This window comes from Pongo abelii, chromosome 19 (assembly GCF_028885655.2).
Source record: "Pongo abelii isolate AG06213 chromosome 19, NHGRI_mPonAbe1-v2.0_pri, whole genome shotgun sequence".
Taxonomy (NCBI): domain Eukaryota; kingdom Metazoa; phylum Chordata; class Mammalia; order Primates; family Hominidae; genus Pongo; species Pongo abelii.
This window is the reverse complement of record NC_072004.2, coordinates 17,194,695-17,217,067: the sequence shown is the minus strand read 5'-3', so window position 1 is coordinate 17,217,067 and position 22,373 is coordinate 17,194,695. Positions and strand designations below refer to the sequence as shown.

General features: G+C 39.9%; 1 protein-coding gene across 9 annotated transcripts; it reads left to right on the top strand.

The window, feature by feature from the left end:
- Nucleotides 1–865: 865 nt before the first annotated feature.
- On the top strand, nucleotides 866–20,337 carry ZNF287 (zinc finger protein 287). 9 transcript variants are annotated; one of them, XM_063718400.1, is made up of 7 exons: nucleotides 884–1,494; nucleotides 1,964–2,035; nucleotides 2,149–2,749; nucleotides 3,456–3,553; nucleotides 6,252–6,378; nucleotides 6,845–6,931; nucleotides 16,741–20,337. In XM_063718400.1, exons 3-7 carry the CDS (start codon nucleotides 2,347–2,349, stop codon nucleotides 18,309–18,311), a joined length of 2,286 nt encoding a protein of 761 aa, XP_063574470.1. In that variant the 5' UTR covers nucleotides 884–1,494; nucleotides 1,964–2,035; nucleotides 2,149–2,346; the 3' UTR covers nucleotides 18,312–20,337. The 9 variants fall into 9 exon arrangements, with proteins under 9 accessions (XP_024091419.1, XP_024091417.1, XP_063574470.1 ...); XM_063718402.1 differs by having other exon boundaries at nucleotides 887–1,494; nucleotides 1,891–2,035; XM_009251337.4 differs by having other exon boundaries at nucleotides 989–1,125; nucleotides 1,961–2,035.
- The last annotated feature ends 2,036 nt before the right edge of the window (nucleotides 20,338–22,373 follow it).

The following is a 22,373-nucleotide window of genomic DNA, read 5'->3' as shown; positions in this document are numbered from 1 at the left end:
CATCAAATCATCCCAACAGAGGCTACAGACGTAATGAGGCAAAGGCCCACCCACTCGGTTCCCCTTTCAAATTCCTCACCATGAAATTTATGAGCATAATAAGGTGATTGTTCTTCAAAACCACTAAGTTTTGGGGTAGTTTGTTAATAGAACAGTAGATAACGGGAACACCTTGAGTATGTTTTTCTATGCGTTTATTTTTCCAGTGTTTTATGTATTTTTGTTTTGTGTCTCTTAGAAATAACAGCTACTCGGGAGGCTGAACCCAGGAGGTTCAAGTGAGAATCACTTGAACACAGGAGAATCACTTGAACCCAGGAGGCGGAGGTTGCAGTGAGCCGAGCTCGCACCATTGCACTCCAGCCTGGGCGACAGAGCGAGACTCCGTCTCAAAAGAAAAAAGAAAAGAAAGAAAGAAAGAACATGGGTTTTTTTCCCCAATCGGAGAGTCTCAGAATCAAATTCCTGAGGAGGAAGTGAAAACCTTTAACAGTTAGTATGTATGCACAGTAAAGCCCGAAACCGCACATTAAGTCTTTCTGCCTTTAGACCCACATCTTCCCTGCCCATTCTTCCTCTAGGAAATCTGGCACCCGGTTTTCTCTGGGTAGTTGGCGCGGGGCTTCAACTCCCGGCGCTCCTCCAGCTACTGGCACCTTCCTGGCCTCCAAGACGTCTACCAGACCTGCGTCTGCCCGGGGAAACTTTGAAGTTCCCTTCGGAACCTCGCAGGCTGACAAGCAAGTCAGAGCGATGGGTGGAGGAGGTTGCCATGGAGACAGGTCCAGGGCCAGAGGCGCCGGAGGGGGAGGCCGCAGCTTGGGCTCCCATTGGCTCTGCGGGCGCGCAGCGTTCTTCTGGCGCGCATGCGCAGTGACGCCGAGGCGAGGTCGCGGCGAAGCAGAGGCGCCGGGGTTTCTGGGCCGGGCTTCTCAGGACCGGGCTGGAACGTGCAGCTCCTGTCCGGGACACTCTGGGCTTTGCGGGGAAGGGACGTGGCGGAGCCCGATGACCCGCTGCCGCTCGGGACTGAGCCCGCCACGCAGGCGCCTGTGCCAGCGTCGCCATTGTTGCCTGTGGCCTTAGGGCCGCTCCGGCTGCCCGTCGGCCGGGTCCCAGCGACAGGTATTGATGTCCGGGCGCAGCGCGCGAGTGTCCGCGCGATCAGTGACAGCCCGAGCCCGTCCACGCGCGGGCTCCCGTGCTCGTGGCCTGGGGAGGGCAAAGACGGGGTGGAGGCTGCTGTGGGCCCAGTCCCAGCGTTGCGCGTCGCACGGTCCCCGACTCCCCCGCTGCCCTCGCCCTCGACCCTGCGGCTGAAGAGGAGTAAGAGGCAGAGGAACTTGGCCGGGAAGGGGAGGCGACAGGAGGCAAGGCAAGGCTGTCGCATCTTCTCCGCAGGGCCTTGTAAACAGTTGTCTTTGGTGGCACGACTGTGCCGGAGCAGGGCTCGGAGCTGGAGCCTGGGGACAGGTGGTGTCGGTTCTCCTCCAGGTCAGGCCGGTTCTAAGGTTTCCTTCGAGAATCCTGGTTTCGAATATGTCCCTAAGGAACTGTCTCCTATAGAAGCACTTAAAGGACTTCAAGTCACACCAACCTCTTCACTCTTTTCCAGTCCAACCCGCTGGTCTTCCCAGCCCTCTGATAGTGAAAGGCTAGATCGGCTGGCATTAACATGCAACGCAGATAAATGGCTCGCCCTTTCCCCTGACAGTTCCCTTGGGAACCTTGAGCACTGTATTAAGAAGAAATTCTCCTAATTTCTTCCAAGTAACAGATTCGCTCTGTTATTGTTGAGAGTCAGTTCAGTCATTACAGCTTCTGTAACATCAGTGACTAAAATAATGAAACTATTTTCTCTATAAAAATGTTTAATTTTTGTTTCAACAGGTTAGAGGTTTAATCTGTTGTTTTGCTTAGATTCTTTGAGTCATTGCCTCTGACACTACCTTTTTAATAGCAGCTCCATCCCCCACCAACCCCAAGCAGATGGCAGTTCCCTTACAAGTCTAAGGATATAGGGGAGGAAGACAAGGTAAAGCTTATGTGTGTTCATCTATGCACACTGCGAGTCTGTTTCTGTGTGTGTATATGTATAGTAGAGTACACCAGGGATTCTTGACCTTGTGGTCCATGCTTGTGTTTCAGGGTCTCTTATCCATCCCTGCAAGTTCTGGGCTCAGAATTTGTCACTAAGGCTGCTAACTCTACCTTGATTCTGTTCTGCCCTCGGCTGCAGCAGCCTTTGATATAGTGTCCTTGTGACTCTAGCATGAGACTTCAAGCAGTTGGCTCACTACTGGAGAAATAAAGGATATTGCCAGATTGACTCTCCTGTCTGTAGCAATGTTAGCCTCAAGCAAGAGGATGAACAGTTCTTCACGTTCTCAAATCCTTCTAAGGTGGAAGTCAGACAAGGCTCAGAGTGGACCCTACAATGTTGAGAAGGAAATCCTTACTTCGAGATTCTTGCGTGACACTGAGACCTGTCGACAGAATTTTAGGAATTTTCCATACCCAGACCTGGCTGGTCCTCGAAAGGCATTGAGTCAACTCCGAGAGCTCTGCCTTAAGTGGCTGAGACCTGAGATTCACTCAAAGGAACAAATTTTGGAGCTGCTGGTGCTGGAGCAATTCCTGACCATCCTGCCTGGTGAGGTTAGGACTTGGGTAAAGTCCCAGTATCCAGAGAGCAGCGAGGAAGCAGTGACTCTGGTGGAGGATTTGACTCAGATTCTAGAAGAGGAAGGTGAGAATCATAGAGCAGAGAGGGGAGGAATCCCTGGGTGGTTAAAGAAGACAACTGGCATATCTGAGCAGCTCCTTTAAAGAAATTAGGGAGAACACTGAGAGGTTCAGGATGCATTTTTTAAAAAGAAAGAAACTGGGGAGAACAAAGGTTAGTGAGTGAGAACAAGCCTTTAACATGAGCTCCATCCTGCATGGTGTTCTCCTTCCAGATTGCTTGGGAGCAAACACACATTATCTAAACCCCCAAGAAAAATGTCTTGAAAGAATGACCAGACACAACCAAATTACCACTGTGTGAGCCCTCAGAAAGTACCTTCAGAGGTTTGCACTATTCTACTAATAAATCATTTGCTTTGTGAATTGAATTTTACAATAAAATACTTCCAAAAAAGGAAGAAAGGGTCTAGAGAACATTCCCTTATTAAGAGATGACTCACAAAATTAATATCACATAAGGATTTAGTTAAAATGTGAATTTTGTTCATACTCTTTAAGATTTTTAGAGCAAGCTTGTTTTTGAAGTCTGTTTTGATGTCTTAGGACAAGTCATTGGCCCTTTCCTCTGATGCTTTGAAGTAGGAGTGCTGTTTTTGATTTCCTTCTTACTTCTCAATTTAAGAAAGTGTAGGCATCTATTTGGTGAGGGGTTTCCTAGGCTATTCAGAAAGGACTAATCTCCCTCATGACCTCTTTCTCTTCTCTAGCTCCTCAAAACTCTACCCTTTCCCAAGATACCCCAGAGGAAGACCCCAGAGGAAAACATGCTTTCCAGACAGGATGGCTAAATGACTTGGTGACCAAAGTGAGTGTGACTGTCTTTTCTGATTTTAAAATGCCTTCTTAGTGTGTGAGGACATTTTCTGACCTGGCCCTATAACAACTGTGCCCCCAGAAGCTCTATCAAAGACTTAAGCCCCAGTTTCTCTCCTATGTTATCTTGGTCTGTTAAGGTAGGTGAAGGTACTATAAAGAAAAGGTGCTTCCATTGCCTTCCCTTGATATGTCTTTCCTTACTTTGACTTTGTCAGCAATATCACATAGAGAATACAAGATTGACCTCCACAGCCAGATGGATTTAGGTTTTGTTTCCCGACTCTACCATTGGAACTGCAATTTGGGACAAGATACTTAACCTCTCTTAGCCTGAGTTATTCTACTCTCATAAATAGAATTTGCCTCTTAGGTTGTGAGTATTAAATATTATGAGACTTGTAGTTAGCCTGGATTACAGTTAAGCAATTAATAGATGATTGTTACTATTATTTTTCCTCATTAACAAGTAGTTAAAGGCCATGCATTCTGTCATATTACTGTTGGTCATGAATTTATATATATTTTTTGAGACAGAGTCGCACTCTGTTACCCAGGCTGCAGTGCAGTGGTGCGATCTTGGTCCACTGCAGCCTCCACCTCCTGGGTTCAAGTGATTCTCATGCCACAGCCTCTGGAGTAGCTGGGGTTACAGGTGCATGCCACCATGCCTGGCTAATTTTTGTATTTTTAGTAGAGACAGGGTTTCACCATGTTGGTCATGCTGGTCTTGAACTCCTGACCTCAGGTGATCCACCCATGTTGGCCTCCCAAAGTGCTGGGATTACAGGTGTGAGCCACCGCGCCCGGCCATGAGTCTATATTATTTTAAAGAATAGTAACTCAAGATACCTTAAGAGAAAGATTTACTGTAAAAATATAACTAGTTTTTCTGAAATTGGAAAGCCTTTGGTAACCAAGTTAAAATGATTATTCATTGCTAATGTGAACATTTACCTGGAAAGCCTAACAAAATCAAGGGAAAAACTGTTAGAAACACTAATAGAAAAATTGGATAAAATGACTACAGAAAATGACATGCAAAAATCAATCACTTACATATATATACTTACATATATATCTACATATATATATAAAAATGAGATAAATGATAAAGTGAAAAAAATGCCTCCAGTATCACACCCCCGAAAAAATTTAAAATATCTAAAACTAAGCATAATATAAATATTGCAGTACTTTCATGTCTAATATTTTGTAGAACATGAAAGAAACCTTGAATATTATAAAGTCATCAGTTCTCCCTAAGTTATAAACTTTATACAATTTTTAAATCCCAGTATGATTTAAAAGAAAAAATTTTTTAAGAGATGGGATCTCACTATGTCACCCAGGCTGATCTTAAACTTCTGGCCTCAAAGTGATCCTCCTGCCTTGGCTTCCCAAAGTGCTGGGATTACAGGTATGAGCCACTGCGCCTGGCCTCCAATATGACTTTTTTAAAGATACTGACAATTATATGAAAAAATAAACACGTGGCCAGGCGCAGTGGCTCACACCTGTCATCCCATCACTTTGGGAGGCCAAGGCAGCTGGATCACCTGAGGTCAGGAGTTTGGAGACCAGCCTGGCCAACATGGCAAAACCCTGTCTCTACTAAAAATACAAAAATTAGCTGGGCATGGTGGCGTGCGCCTGTAATCCCAGCTACTCAGGAGGCCACTGCACTCCAGCCTGGGCGACAGAGCAAGACTCTTTCTCAAACAAAAAAAAAAGAAAAAAGAAACATGTAAGATAATACTATATTTTTAACAAAAGAAGAGTAAACAAGAAAGGCACTAACCTTACCAGATTGTGAAATGTATTTAACAGTGCAGCAGTTCAACACTGTGACTATTGGTATCTGTTATATTTTTAAAAAGAAAGACTGAATTTAACCATAGAACACATAAAAATATCTTAACATTTTAATTATAACATGTTGGATTTATTCTTAAAGCATAGCTTGAAAAGCAAAACCATTCAACTCTGTGTCATCTGTGTTTAAAATTTAAAACTCAAGTCAGGCATGGTGGATCACTCCTGTAATCCCAACACTTTGGGGAGCTGAGGTGAAGGATCGCTTGAGTTCAGGAGTTTGAGACCAGCCTGGGCGGCATAGCAAAACCCCATCTCTACAAAAAAAATTAAAAATTAGCCAGATGTGGTGGTGTGTGCCTGTAGTCCTAGCTACTCAGGAGGGTGAGGTGAGAGGATCACTTCTGCCCAGGAGTTTGAGGCTGCAGTGAACAATGATTATACCATCGCACTCCAGTCCAGGTGACCAGGCAAGACCCTGTCTCTTTTAAAAATAATAATAAACCTTTTCCTTTTAAAAATGGAGCTGCCACCAGTGCATGCACTAGTCCAGCACAGGCAACAGAGTGAGACTCTGTCTCTTTTAAAAATAGTAATAATAAACCTTTTCTGTTTAAAATGGAGCTGCCACCAATGCATGCATGAGTGCTAAGTGAAAATAAATTCTGATCTATTTTCAAACTTCCGTTTAGGGTCATGGAGAGATGCTGTGGGGCTGTCCATATGTCAGGGGAGGGTTTTGACTAGACAACTTCTAGGATCCTACTAAAGTGTAAAATTCTGTGACAGTCCCCCACCATACATATACCCAGTGTTATCAGTGTCCCCTTTGCCATTAGTTCTTGAACTGAGTTAAGTTACATTTGATATTTTAGGAATCGATGACATTCAAAGATGTGGCTGTAGACATCACCCAGGAGGACTGGGAGTTAATGCGTCCTGTGCAGAAGGAATTATACAAGACTGTGACGTTACAGAACTATTGGAACATGGTTTCTCTGGGTAAGGATCATCTGCATCCCTCCTCCTCCCAGCCTGTCCCAATTAAAAATGGGTTGGTCCTCAGACATGCTTGGCTAAAAATGGGGTCTAGAATTAAATGTTCTTATCTCATTCAAGCACGAAAGTGACTGTTTTACTCCCGTTTTCCAAATGAAAGGTTCTTAATTGAGAGACCATTGGCAACTGATGCACAGCTTCATAGTGCTGCCACCTGATGCTGCCTTGCCCAGCCTTTGCTACTCTAAGGGAAGGTTTCTTCCTTCACATATCCTCTTCAGTGGCAGGAAATTGTTATCCTGTCTCTGAAAGGATAACAATCAACGGCCTAATTATCTTGTTAGATCATGTCCATGAACTATTGTTTTCCTGCAGAGGTCTGTTCTCCCAGATAGGTAGAAGTCTGGTAATAAAACTTCGAGTAACCATTTATCTCCAGGATAAAATTCATTATATTCCTCCTGAACAGGACTTACAGTGTACAGACCAACTGTGATTCCCATATTGGAAGAACCATGGATGGTGATAAAAGAAATTTTAGAAGGCCCTAGTCCAGGTGAGAAACAAAAAGTACATGAGCTTCTTTGCATTTAAGAATCTATATCCTAAATGTAGTGAGAAATGCATTTTAAATATGACCAGGTCACTTTTTGCAAAGGCATTCTAGCCTGTGAAGAACAGTGAGCTGTTTGGCATTGCTTCCTTACAGAGGCCTCTTCAGGAAGAGCTTCCTAACATCACTATTAACACACTTTTCCCGTGTCTCTTCTCATTTTATCCTTCTACATGACCTCTAGGTCCCATCTCTTAAGAGCTCTGTCTAGGGCTTTCATTATGCCACTTTCCCCTTCCTCTAGATTTAAACATGTATGAATGCCCCCTAAAAATTTAAATGTTAAACCTTCTTCTTTTTGAGTTTCTTTTATTCTGTTCACTGACAAACCCCTACATCCCCCTGCCTTCACTTTTCTAAATCATCCCTTTCTTTTTTATTTTCTAATTATTTAAAAAGATAATATATTCACAAGATTCAAAATGTTTAAAAGTATATAAAGCAAAAATATATATATAAATATATATAAATGTCCCACCTGAATACCACATTCACCCAGTTCCTACATCTCGCCAGCATGTGACCGCTGTCATAAGAGCATGTCCGTGAACCACTGTTTTCCTGTAGAAGTCTGTAATAAAGTTCCACATAAGTAGAAGTCAGGTAATAAAGTTTGAACAACTGTTGTCTCCAGGATAAAAGCATGGCAATAAACAGTTATTTGAGATGTTTATTTTGCTTTGGGTTTTTTGCATATAAAGTCAATATAAAAATAGTTTTTCTCCATTTTTAATGTGAATGGTAGCATACTATACATACTGTTTTGTAACTTGCTTTTTTAACTTAAAAGTATTTCTTGAAAAGCCTTCCAAATGAGTATGTAAAGAGCTTCCTCATTTCTTTTTTTATATCTGCGTCATATTTTTATTATTGAACTTGTTCCTTAGTCATGGACTTTTTCATTCTCATTTCTTGCTTATTCCCTCCACAATAACTTGATTTTAAAAGATTTCAAACCTACACAGGCACGTTACATTCATCACTTACGTACTGTCTACTTAGAATCACTAATTATCATCATTTAGCCACTTTTGCTGTATCTCTATACAAAGGTTTTTGCACTGAGCCGTTTTACAGTTAGTTATAGACATCATGACAACCCCTAAATACCTCCTAAGAACATGAACATTCTTCTACATAAGCATGATACCATTCTCTCACTCTAGATAATTAACATTTATATAATAGTGTCATCAAATGTATAGTCAAATATTCAGATTTTCCCAACTGTCCTAAAAACATCCTTTATAGATATTTTTCTCCCCAGTACAGAATCCAGTCAGGAATCATGTGTTCTACTTGCATATCTCCTATCTTTAGTCCCTTTTAATAGAGAAACGTTCCCCAGCCTTTTTTCTTTTTTAAAAAAAGTCTTTCATGATATTGACATTTTTTAAAGGTTCCAAGCCAGTTTTTTTTTTTTTTTAATGACCTACAGTTTAGATTTGCCTCATTGTTTCCTAAAGATCAGTCAGTTTAAACATTTTGCCAAGAATATTTGAAAGGTGATGTGTATCTTCCATTGCACTTCTTCAGGAGGTACATAATGGTAATTCATCTCATCATTGGTGATGCTCAGTTTGGTTAAGGTGGTGTGTACAGGATCTCTCGTTTTTAAAGGTGCATTCTTTGTGATTAATAAGTAATCTGTGGAGTGATACTTTGAGGTCACATGACTATTCCTTGATAATCTTTTACTTAAAATTTTTAGCATCCATTTGGTGATCTTTGCATTATTATATTGCTGGTTTCAAAATGGTGATTTTCTTTTTTGTTGTTGTTTTTGAGATGGAGTTTCACTCTTGTCGCCCAGGCTGGAGTGCAGTGGCGTGATCTCCTTTCACTGCAACCTCTGCCTCCTGAGTTCAAGCAATTCTCCTGCCTCAGCTTCCGCAGTAGCTGGGATTAGAGGCATGTGCCACCACACCCAGCTAGTTTTTGTATTTTTAGTAGAGACAGGGTGTCACCATGTTGGCCAGGCTGGTCTCAAACTCCTGACCTCAGGTGATCCCCCCGCCTTGGCCTCCCAAAGTGCTGAGATTACAGGCATGAGCCACCGTGCCCAGCTGCAAAATGGTGATTTTCTTTCTTTTTTTTTTTTTGAGACAGAGTCTCACTCTGTTGCTCAGGTTGGAGTGCAGTGGCGGGACTCAGTGGAGTGCAGTGGCTCACTGCAAGCTCCGCCTCCCATGTTCATGCCATTCTCCTGCCTCAGCCTCCCAAGTAGCTGGGACCACAGGCACCCGCCACTACGCCTGGATAATTTTTTGTATTTTTAGTAGAGAAGGGGTTTCACCATGTTAACCAAGATGGTCTCAATCTCCTGACCTTGTGATCCACCCGCCTCGGCCTCCCAAAGTGTTGGGATTACAGGTGTGAGCCACCACGCCCGGCCAAAATGGTGATTTTCTAATTCAGTCATCTTTTCTAAATGATTAATACCATTCTTCATTAAAGAATAGCCCTTTCAGCCGGGTACGGTGGCTCATGCTTGTAATCCCAGCACTTTGGGAGGCCAAGGTGGGCGGATCACGAAGTCAGGAGTTCGAGACCAGCCTGGCCAACACAGTGAAACTCTGTCTCTACTGAAAGTACAAAAATTAGCTGGGCGTGGTGGTGGGCACCTGTAATCCCTAGCTACTCAGGAGGCTGAGGCAGGAGAATCACTTGAACCCGGGAGGCGGGGGTTGCAGTGAGCCAAGATTGTGCCACTGCACTCCAGCCTGGGCAACAGAGCTAGACTCCATCTCAAAAAAAAAAAAAAAAAAAAAGAATAGCTCTCCCTCCCCCACCCCATTTTTATATATATATATATATATATATACCACTGTTGACTAATGGAAATTTTAAAAATTCAATATATTATTAGTTGGCCAGGCATGGTGGCTTACTCCTGTAATCCCAGCATTTTAGGAGGCCAAGGTAGGTGGATCACTTGAGGTCAGGAGTTTGAGACCAGCCTGGCCAACATAGTAAAACCCTGTCTCTACTAAAAATAATAATAATACAAAAATTAGCTGGGCGTGGTGGCACGTGCCTGTAGTCCCAGCTACTTGGGAGGCTGAGGCAGAAGAATCGCTTGAACTCGGGGTGGGGAGTGGAGATTGCAGTGAGCCAAGATTGTGCCACTGCACTCCAGCCTGGGCAACAGAGCAAGACTCCATCTCAAAAAAAAGAAAAAAGAAAAAAATATATATATATGGATGTATATTTATTATCAGTCCATTAATTCCAGTTTTTACATTTTGTTTTGTGTTTTTGATGCTCAATTGTCCCAAATTTGGGCACTCTAGCATCAAACAAAGTCCAGCATCTTTTTGACGTGTCCCAATTTGTCTTCAACCATTTCCTTGCTTTCTGGCACAGCCAGGTGTTCTTTAGGCTCAACCTTATGCTCACCTTAGACTTGGGATTTCTCTAAGGAACCCTGATTCATTTTAGTAGGGAATGGTTCTTAGAAACCAAGATCTGGGCCATAAGCATATTCACTGTTTATGGTATCATTGCTTCTGTTCAGTGGATAGAGCTAGGAAGTATGTGTGTATGTGTGTGTGTGTGTGTGTGTGTGTGTGTGTGTGTGTATGTGTGTGTACGTTAGTTCTTTTAAGTCAGGAGTTCATACTTAAACTCCAATTCAAATCTAACACCACAAGGATATTCCATTTTATATATTCCCATATTCCATTTTGTATCTCCTTTGTTATACAGTGAATAACCTGGTTTCCAACAACATCAGTATATTTACTTATTTGCTATATCATATGTTACACACAAAAATAGTTTCAAATTCACATTAGTATAACAAACAGTCTAGAAAGTTCAAGATTTCTTTGAAATCCTTTTTGTCCTTAGAATATATACCACTAAGGATAGTGTTTTTTTGCTTTTTAAAATTATTTTTAATTTACATTTTTGAGTATGCAAAAACAGTAACATGGCTGAGAACTCAAAAACTATATAGAAAGGTATACATTTCCTTTCCTTCTGCTCTCTTCCCATCTACTCCCTATAGGTAACCATGATCATCGGTTTCTGGTGTATCCTTCCCATGTTTCTCTTTGCAAAAATAAATTATTAATATATTATCTTCTTTTGTATATGAAAGAAGTATACTATGTATATTCTTGCATCTTGCTTTTATTCCATTTTTTATTTTATTATTTTATTTTATTTTATTTTGTTGCTGTTGTTGAAACAGAGTCTCACTCTGTCGCCCAAGCTGGAGTGCAATGGTGTGATCATGGCTCACTGCAACCTGCGTCTCCTGCATTCAAGCGATCCTCCCACCTCAGCCTCCTGAGTAGCTGGGACTACAGGTGCGCGCCACCACACCCAGATAATTTTTGTATTTTTTGCAGAGGCAGAGTCTTGCCATGTTTCCCAGACTGGTCTCAATTTCCGGGCTCAAGCGATCTGCCTGCCTTGGCCTCTGGTGCTGAGACTACAGGTGTGAGCCATAGCACCCAGACATTCCATTTTTTAAATCTAAGGCACTGACTTCTTGTATGTCCGCCAATATGGATGCTAGTATACAACAATGAATTAAACAATAATGACAAGTATGATATGGCCAGGCACAGTGGCTCACACTTGTAACCCCAGCACTTTGGGAGGCTAAGGCAGGCAGATCGCTTGAACTCAGGAATTTGAGACCACTCTGGGCAACATAGTGAGACCTGTCTCTACTAAAAAAATGTTTTTTAATTAACTGGTCGTGGTGATGCATGACTATAGTCCCAGCTACCAGAGAGGCTGAAGTGAGAGGATAACTTGAGCCCGGGAGATCAAGGCTGCAGTGAGCCAAGATCACACCACTGCACTCCCACTGGGTGACAGAGTAAGACTGTCTCAAAAAAAAAAAAAAAAAAAAAGATATGCTACCTTAGAGTGAATTGTTTCACTTTTTTAAAAAACTAACTTTGGTCATTAGGTATTTTAAGGGTCATAAACTTTAAAAGCTAATTCTTCTCTATAATTTATGTCCTTATATGCCTTAGTTGGCAAAATATAAAATACGCCTACAGCACACTAAATTCTCTGGGGAACAAATTCTGCACACTCTAGGCACTGAAAAAACATACATAGTGTAATAGAAATAAGCCTGGATTAGAGTCAGGATAGTCTTCTGGGAGATACTTGCAGTCTGAAGTCACTTAAACTTCCCAACATGAGGAGTTTTTTAGATCATCAGAGAGCACAAATTTGGGCTCTGAATACTCAAGAAAGGGCAATGTATGGTTATGCATTTGGAGAGGGGGGATTTTTCTCCCTCCAGAGAGCACCAAGACTGAGAAAGACAGTTCCTTTTTTCCTTCTGTAGAGGTGAGGTTTTGGGGTTTTGTTTTTCCAGCCTAGCCTGTTCTTACATAGTGCGTAGTCCTCTGTTCAAGGGACTCCTGTCAGCCTCCTCTCCTTGGCTGGGCCCCAGCCTTTGTCTTCTAGCCCCAGAGTCCCTTGTACCCTCAAAATGGAAGCTTAAGGTCATCAAACATGATTGAGGAGCTGTCTCAGGCAGTCAACTTCAACTATTACTGACTTCTTGCCTTCCTGCTTTTACTTAATTTTTGGCCTGTGAGGATTTTGCTTTCTTGCCAGCTCAGAGATATAGTAAGTTGAATCTACCTTTGGTTAGGGTACTTCAGGAAGTAGGTAAGTCACACTTCAGGAAATGGAAACTTTGGTAATTAACAAACAGAATAGTAGTATTGGTTTGATGGCCATTACTGTCTCAGATCTTTTATAGTTCTTTATTATATTTTATGGTTTATTGTTCTTTATACAGTACTTTGCCATTCTTTGAGGTTCAATTCAAATCACACTTCCCCCACTGAAGCTTTCCTTGATTACCTTAGTCAACATTAATCTCCTCTGTTTAGAAATATTATACCACTGTTTGTCCTTATTAACCAACAGATAACACTTCTAACCAATCCTTTCTGGTTTTAGTGATAAACACATATTTAAACCCTGCTTAATGATCTGTTTCAGAAGTTTTAGTAAACTAATTTGTTTAAAATGTGCGTTTATCGGCCGGGCGCAGTAGCTCATGCCTGTAATCTCAGCACTTTGGGAGGCTGAGGCGGGCGATCACCTGAGGTCAGGAGTTCAAGACCAGCCTGACCAACATGGAGAAACCCCGTCTCTACTAAAAATACAAAATTAGCCGGGCGTGGTGGCACATGCCTGTAATCTCAGCTACTCGGGAGGCTGAGGCAAGAGAATCGCTTGAACTTGGGAGGCAGAGGTTGTGGTGAGCCGAGAGCACGCCATTGCACTCCAGCCTGGGCAACAAAAGCGAAACTCCATCTCAAAAAAAAAAAAGTGCATTTATAGTAGCAATTTATTCATGGTCATTATTCAGCCTTGTCACTTTAAGTCTGTTAATTATAACTTTAGTACTTTTCAGTTGTATGTACAATCTGTCATAGAGTGATACTGATTGCATAGAAGCTGAACTCAGCTTCCGGTATTATCTCATCTCTTTTTTGTGTATATACACACCTACTTGTATAGTCCATCCACATTCTCATTTTCTTCTGGGGAGGGGAATAACAAATCCTAGCTTGAGAAAGCTGGTTTATAAATTTTTTTCTTTCATAAAAGTAATATAACTATTTTCTATTTTTCTTTTTTTATTACTTTTTATTTTGCTACACCTACTGGAGTGGAATATAACTACTTACTAGTACTAAATAGCAACAAAAGTAATATAGCAAATTTATTAAAAATTAGAAAGTAGAAAGCTTATAATATCATTATTAGCATTTTGGTAATCTTTTTCCACTTCTGATGTGTTTTCATGCTTGTTATAATACTTTTTTCATTTGACATTACTCCTAAACATTTTCTTACGTAAACTATGATTTTGTATTTGAATAAAAGTAAAAAAAGTAATTTGTAAATTCAAGTAGTACAAGGAAGCAAATATTAAGTGTCCCTCTCCCCTCAGTCATGACCAGGACCTTCTCCCCTTAGATTATTTGTGTGTGTGTGTGTGTGTGTGTGTGTGTGTGTGTGTGTCTGTGTCTGTCTGTAACACAAATAGCATATCTTTACACAGCTAGGATCTTGCTCTACATTTTTTTATATACCTGCTTTTTTTTTTCACTTAATGTGTCCTGCCACTAGTCCTTAAACTAGACCTATCTATCAGTTATCAGGATTCTGTTATCCCTTATTCTATTAATAACTAGTCTCTTACTGATGATGTAGCGTCATTTTCAATTACTGCATATTCCTCAATTGAATAGATATATTTGTAAAGGTATTATACTGTGATCTGCCTCTTAGAAAGTTTCTGAACTATTTAGTACCATTTTTGCTATATTATAAATTCCATATTTGATTAAATTACATTATGTAATTCTTGATATTTGCAAGTTATATGTTTCCCACCTGGTTTCAAAGGAGAAAGAGGTTGTAACTTAAATTTTGTGTTAAATAATTATACGAGAAACGTAATAGGCACCAACAAATACATATTTGGCTGCCTTATTACAGCCAGGTTAGATTGAGGGTCAACCTTTTTGGTTTGGTTTGGTTTGGTGTGTGTGTGTGTGTGTGTGTGTGTGTTTGGTTATGAGTATGCATGCACATCTGTGTGCTTTCATTTGAGTTCTCCTTTTTACATGTTAATGTCATTTATTTTACCATTTCAGTTGAGTCGCCACCATATCCAGAGTCTTGGGCCATTTTCTAAAGGAAATGTGAAAGAAGGATAAGCTATTTCCAGAATTTGCATCTAGGTTGGAAATATAAGAAATGTACAGAATTGTGAATTACAGTCATGTGCTGCATAATGATGTTTTGGTCAACAACAAACTGCATGTATGACAGTGGTCCCATAAGACAACAATGGAGCATATATAGAAGCCTGATACATAAGCACTTAATATTTGTATTGCAGAGCAAGTAGGGGAAATGATTGTTATTCAGTAATAGTGCTGGTACATTTAGCTTTCCATATTTAAAGAAGGAAATATATATATATACATATATATCATCTAGGTTCATATAAGTATACTCTGTGATGCTCACACTATGGTGAAATCGACCAACACCACATTTCTCAGAACATATCCTCATTGTTAAGAAATCCATGACTGTACTCATATAAAGCCAAGTTCTGTCATGAGCCCAATACTGTATTGGGTTGAACCATATAAGGTTGCTGACATTCAGCCATTTTGACCTATTAAAAAAGGCAATTTCCTACATGATTCAACCTAATCTGTATTTTATTTTATTTTTTTGGAGACAGGATCTTGCTCTGTCATCCAGGCTAGAGTGCAGTGGGGCGATCATGGTTCACTGCAACCTCCGCCTACTGGGTTCAATCAATTCTCATGCCTCAGCCTCCCAGGTAGCTGGGACTACAGGTGCACACCACCACATCTGTCTAAATTTTTATATTTTTAGTAGAGACAGAGTTTTGCCATGATGGCCAGGCTGCTCTGGAACTCCTGACCTCAAGTGATCCACCCGCCTTGGCCTCCCAAAGTGCTGGGATTATAGGAGTAAGCCACAGAGCTTGGCTTCTAATCTGTATTTTAAATTCAAAGAAGCATTGTAGAGAGAAATATGAGCTGGACTATAAACATCTTTTTTAATAGGTGGAGAAGGCATCGTAAAAGAAGGCCTAGAGTCTAGGATTAGCATAGCATCTAGAGAAGATTATGAAGAAGTAGTAGATAACTTTAGGCTAGGTGTGGCGGCTCATACCTGTAACCCTAGTACTTTGAGAGGCTGAGGCAGGCGGACCACCTGAGGCCAGGAGTTTGAGGCAAGCCTGGCCAACATGGTGAAACCATGTCTCTATTAAAAATAGAAATATTAGCTGGGCATGGTGGTTCCTGCCTGTAATCCCAGCTACTTGGGAGTCTGAGGCACAAGAATCACTTGAACCTGGGAGGCAGAGGTTGCAGTGAGCCAAGATGGCACAGAGTCTGTCTCAAAAAAAAAAAAAAAAAAGTAGTGGATAACTTTAAATTAAGCTGAACATGAGTTGTAGTAGGAGACAGAATAGAATAGAAAGAGCTGAATTATTTTGTGACTGAACGCCAAGTGGAGGTATTTTAAACTTTTTAACTTTTATACTTTAAGCCACTGGTCCTTAAACTTTGGTATGTAGCAAAACTGCTGGGTTTAATAAAACAGATTACTCAGCTCTACTGCCAGAGTTTCTGATTCAGTATGTCCGGGTGAGACCCAATAATGTTAACACATTTCTAGATGATAGTGATGCTTATGCTGCTAGTGGGAGGACTGCCTTGAGAACCATTGTTTTAGGCTATGGGAGATTTACTAGGGATATTTGAGCATAGAAAGCACTCGGTGAAATTGCTTTAGGAATATTATGTGGGATTGTGTGGAGCAGATTGGAAGAGAGAGTGATGAGAGTCAGCATGTCTACTTTATGAACACATTACATAAATTAATCCATGAGGCCGTCCCAAGTTATCCCACACAGTGTTGTCACTGTTTTGACTTTTCTTAGCTCTGTTACCTGACTTAATCTGTTTTATTCCCTCTGTGTCCATGTTGAATATGAAGAACCTGTCTGTTTTCAACAACTTAGTTTCCCTTTTTTTGCCCTTTTTGTCTCCTTTCCCAAGTTTTAAAGACCACGATGATGAGGTTTTCAGAGCTGTTCTCTTTGGGCATTTTATCTATGTTTATTCTTTTGTTTCTATTTTGGCAGTTTCCTTTCTCCAAATAAATGAAAGATTTTTTAAATATATTTTTTATTTCAGAATGGGAAACTAAAGCCCAAGCATGTACTCCAGTGGAGGATATGTCTAAACTCACAAAGGAAGAAACCCAGACCATCAAATTAGAAGACTCATATGACTATGATGATAGACTAGAGAGGCGAGCAACAGGTGGCTTCTGGAAAATTCACACTAATGAAAGAGGTTTCAGTTTGAAGTCAGCCCTTTCACAAGAATATGATCCTACAGAAGAATGTCTTAGTAAATATGATATATATAGAAATAATTTTGAAAAGCATTCAAACCTAATTGTACAGTTTGATACCCAATTAGATAATAAAACTTCTGTGTATAATGAAGGCAGGGCAACCTTCAATCATGTCTCATATGGTATTGTACATAGGAAAATACTTCCTGGAGAGAAGCCTTACAAGTGTAATGTGTGTGGGAAAAAATTTAGGAAATACCCATCCCTCCTGAAACACCAAAGTACCCATGCCAAAGAGAAATCATATGAATGTGAAGAATGTGGGAAAGAGTTTAGGCATATCTCATCCCTCATTGCACATCAGAGAATGCACACTGGAGAAAAACCATATGAATGCCACCAGTGTGGTAAAGCCTTCAGCCAGCGTGCACACCTTACTATACATCAGAGAATTCATACTGGAGAGAAACCCTATAAGTGTGATGACTGTGGGAAAGACTTTAGTCAGCGTGCACACCTTACCATCCATCAAAGGACACATACTGGAGAGAAACCATATAAATGCTTGGAATGTGGTAAAACCTTCAGTCATAGTTCATCACTGATTAATCATCAGAGAGTTCATACTGGAGAAAAACCTTATATATGCAATGAATGTGGGAAGACTTTCAGTCAGAGTACACACCTTCTTCAGCATCAAAAAATACATACTGGGAAGAAACCATATAAATGCAATGAATGTTGGAAAGTGTTTAGTCAGAGTACTTACCTTATTCGACATCAGAGAATTCATTCTGGAGAGAAGTGTTATAAATGTAATGAATGTGGAAAAGCCTTTGCTCATTCCTCAACCCTTATTCAACATCAAACCACTCACACTGGAGAGAAATCCTATATATGTAATATATGTGGGAAAGCCTTCAGCCAGAGTGCAAATCTTACTCAACATCATAGAACACATACTGGAGAGAAACCATATAAATGCAGTGTGTGTGGGAAAGCATTCAGCCAGAGTGTGCACCTTACTCAACATCAGAGGATTCATAATGGAGAAAAACCCTTTAAATGCAATATATGTGGGAAAGCATATAGACAAGGCGCAAATCTTACTCAGCATCAAAGGATTCATACTGGAGAAAAACCTTATAAATGTAATGAATGTGGGAAAGCTTTCATTTATTCCTCATCACTTAATCAACATCAGAGAACTCATACTGGAGAGAGACCCTATAAATGTAATGAATGTGATAAGGATTTTAGCCAGAGAACATGCCTTATTCAACACCAGAGAATTCACACAGGAGAGAAACCCTATGCATGTCGTATATGTGGTAAAACCTTCACCCAGAGTACAAACCTTATTCAGCATCAACGTGTTCATACAGGTGCCAAACATCGTAATTAATGAATAAGGGAAACTTCAATTTGGTTTTACAACTTCGTTTCAATTTTATTTTGTGCATTCTGTGTGTCAGAACATTCAGAAGAAGTCTGAAGAAGTGCAATATGTTAGATACTCAGCAGAAGTATCAGAAGTAGTGGTATGGATATAACCTATTTAGATTTAATGTGAAATTTAAGAAGGAAACTTGACTTCTTAACCTTAATTTGATATGAGTTTAATTCATTACAGAAAGAAACCCTGTGAAGGGTATTCAAAAACGTAACTCATCAACTCTTTATTTCAAGTATAGTTATCCCTTGGTACACTCGGGGGATTGGTTCCAGGACCACCCATGTATACCAAAATCTACCCATACTTAAGTTGCACAGTCAGCCTGGCGGAACCTGTGTATATGAAAAGCCCTACATCTACGCAGGTTTCCCATCCCTGAATAATGTGCTTTCAAACTCTGTTCAGTTGAAAAAAAAATTCCAGTATAAGTGGATCTGTACAGTTCAAACGTGTTGTTCAAGGGTCAACTGTACATCCTAATGAGGCCTTATGAGTGTAACTTAGGAAGGTGTCCATCAAGTGGAGATTTCACACTAGAGAGTGATCTTAAAATTACAGAAAAAAGAAAGCTGCTTTCAGGCCTTTTATTCCCAGCTTTGAAGCCTTAAAATATGTAAAGGACTCCCTTCCCTGTTTTACTTTCCCTTCTCCTGTTATGCCATAACTGCCATATGGAGCCAGTAGGTTTGAAAAAAAAAACAGTTGGAAGTATCTTAAAGATTTCTATGTGACCACTGTTTGGTTACACCTTCCCTCAGATACGGAAATATTAAAGAGAAGCTTAATGAAAGATATGAAAGAAACTAATGTGTATATAACATTAGATGTGTAGAGATTTAGTTAAATGGGCAAAAATTAAATTCCCCAAGCTTAAATGAATTTTCAATACACATCAGCCTTGATTTCACTAGGTTTTGACATTTAAGGTCATCCGGAAGGAAAAAAGTAGGTATAAAGTATACAGTTCCCATTTTTTTCACCTGACTCCTAAATTTATACTTTAGGTTTCTCTGTGACTGTTTTAGTATGGAAAGTTCATTTCTTCCACTGAAATATGTTTCTTGAGTGTCTACTATGCTCAGGTCCCAAACTTCCTAATTGGATCCTCTCAAGGCTTGTTACAGTGCTGAAAATCACAGGTGGTTTACACAACAGAAAGATTTCTAGAGTGATGAGAAAGTGAGGATGTGATATTTTGTCATGGGTTGAGTGTAAGCAACCTGCTAAAATGGGTTGCCAAATGCTACCTGTATCCCAAGAGAAGGAAGTGGAAGTAATAGTGTAGCTATATAAATGATGTGAGAAAAAAGTAAATAACGGAAAATAGATTTGAGTTCACTGCAGAATGTGGGTCCGGGGAAAAGGTGAAATTTTAATGGAGTGAGGAAAACATACATAGATAATTGCTACAACATGAAATGTAATTGGACTTGCTTTGCCTATGAAATGAGAGTGGCTAAATTAAAAAGAATTAAGCCTGGCTATTAGAAGAAACTAAAAACAAAATGACTGATTTTTAAAGAATAATTGGAAGCCTGACACTCCTTCATACATACAAGTAAAATAGAGATTACTCTTAACATGTCAGGAAAAAATTTAATTGGAAAAAGCATTGATGCAGTAATCATTAAACAATGATAACTGGGTTTGTGGGTCTCAAACATAAAAGGAAAACTGGCAGAAATGCAAATAGAAATAGATAAAAATACTATTGTATTTCATATTTACAGCATTCCACTACCAGAATATAAGGCCATATTCTGAGAACTGAGATTCCATTGTGCTCATGTTTGTTTCTCCATTCCCTTGCATAATAGTGCATGGTCAATATATGGTTGAATTAATGAATAAATTATATAAATTAGATTTCAGTAATAAAGTAGAATTGACTGGCCTGGAGTGAAAATTGGTATAACTAAAAATACTTTTGTGCATATATCAAATAAATGTTCAACAAATAACATTTACTTGGGAACTGCTTAAAAATCGTGAATCAGATTTCATGGGACATCTTTGTACAGGAAGTTTTCCTGAGCTAAAGGAGGGGAAATTGGTATCAATTCTGGTACTATAAATATCAATTTAAGCATGTATTAACCATGCAACTTCCTTTGGACATTACTGTTTATAAAACCATCCTACAAACAGGTACTGAAGGAAAGACCCAGGATGCTAGCATCCTAAAGTCTATATTATTGAGTGTTTTCTTTAAAAAACTTGATCTCCATTTCCCTTACATTAGTTAACCTTGATTTCATAGTATCATCTTGCACAAAGTACAGGTTGCAGAATACTCAAACTGTGCTTATATAGCCATGTTTTTTAAAATAACAATTGTTTGAAAATCTTATTTTTTTGATGCTGCTTCATCCCTCACAGCACTTATTTCCCTTGATTGAGGATGTGGCGTGTGACAGTCCATAGCGCCTTCCTTTGCATTACTCTGTATTTCCTGCCTTTGTATGTTTTATGTAAATAATGCATTTATAAAGTCTTCCACTGATAAACAGAGGCAATTGATGCCCTTATAAAATAACAGACTAGTAATAGTGGAGAACCCTAGATCTTTGTGAATTTTTCCCACTTTTACAGTTGTCTGACCCACAAATTATTCAACAGTTTTTAGCAAATAGCCTTATTTTCCAGAACTTTTTATTATGAGTTTTCAAATATACAGAAAGTTTTAAAAATCATAAAATTAACTGTATACCCACCTAAATTTAAAAACTAACATTTTGCCATATTTTTTTAAACCAAACATTGGAAAGTAACTTACAGACATGACATTTCATTTCTAAATACTTAAGCATGCATCTTACAAAAATAAGGATGGTCTTTTACATAACCACAATACATTTACATACCTTTGAAAAAAAAGAACAGTAATTTCCTAATATCTGAAGACCTAGTCTATGTTTAAATTTCCTCTGTTGATCCAGTCAGTTTTCACACATAGTATTTGATTATCTGTTTCATCTATCTAGAACAGTCCCCACTTTGGTTTTTCTTTCTTTTTTTTTTTTTTTTTTTTTGAGACGGAGTCTCACTGTGTCACCCAGGCCAGAGTGCAGTGGCGCAATCTCGGCTCACTGCAAGCTCCGCCTCCTAGGTTCACGATTCTCCTGCCTCAGCCTCCCCAGTAGCTGGGACTGCAGGCACCTGCCACCACGCCCAGCTAATTTCTTTGTATTTTTTTAGTGGAGATGGGGTTTCACTGTGTTAGCCAGGCTTGTCTCCATCTCCTGACCTCGTGATCCACCCGCCTCGGCCTCCCAAAGTACTGGGATTACAGGCGTGAACCACCATGCCCAGACGGTTTTTCCTCTTTAAGAGAGCAGGTCAGTTGTCTTGAAAAATGGCTCACATTCAGGATTCAACTGATTATTTACATGTGGGTTGTTCCGGTACCCTCTGTAGTTTCCATAAATTAGAAGTTAGGACAAAAGGCTTGATTGGGTTGTTTAAACATTTTTAATGATAACACCTCACAGATGTATTTCATAGTGCATCATATCAAAAGTCTCATTAATATCAGGTTGACTATCAATGGATCACTCATTTGAGGTCACCAGATCTTCTCAATATAAAGGTAGTTTTTCCTATTGCAATTAGTCTGTGGACTGACACTGGCAGCACATGGATATTTTGATTGCCAACAACTTTTTACCTGGTAAAAAGTAACCAACGGTGATCGTTGCCTGAATCCATTGTCTCATCAATGTTTGCAAAATGACAATTTTCTAATTCTATCACTCTACATTTGTTGAGTGGCATTCTTGTATAACCTTCCCTCATCAACCAGGAATGCACTAGAGGCACAGTCAGCAATTATTTTCCCTTAATTACCAGTGTAGGAGTTTAATTACCAGTAAAGAGTTTGATGCTTTCATCTGCAGTGATAACAAATGATTCAATGTGTTAACAGTCATTTATGATCATTGTTTCTGATGTTCAGATTGTCCCAAATTTGGCCAGGTGGAGCCCTTCAAGTATCTCTTATGTCCTTTTGAC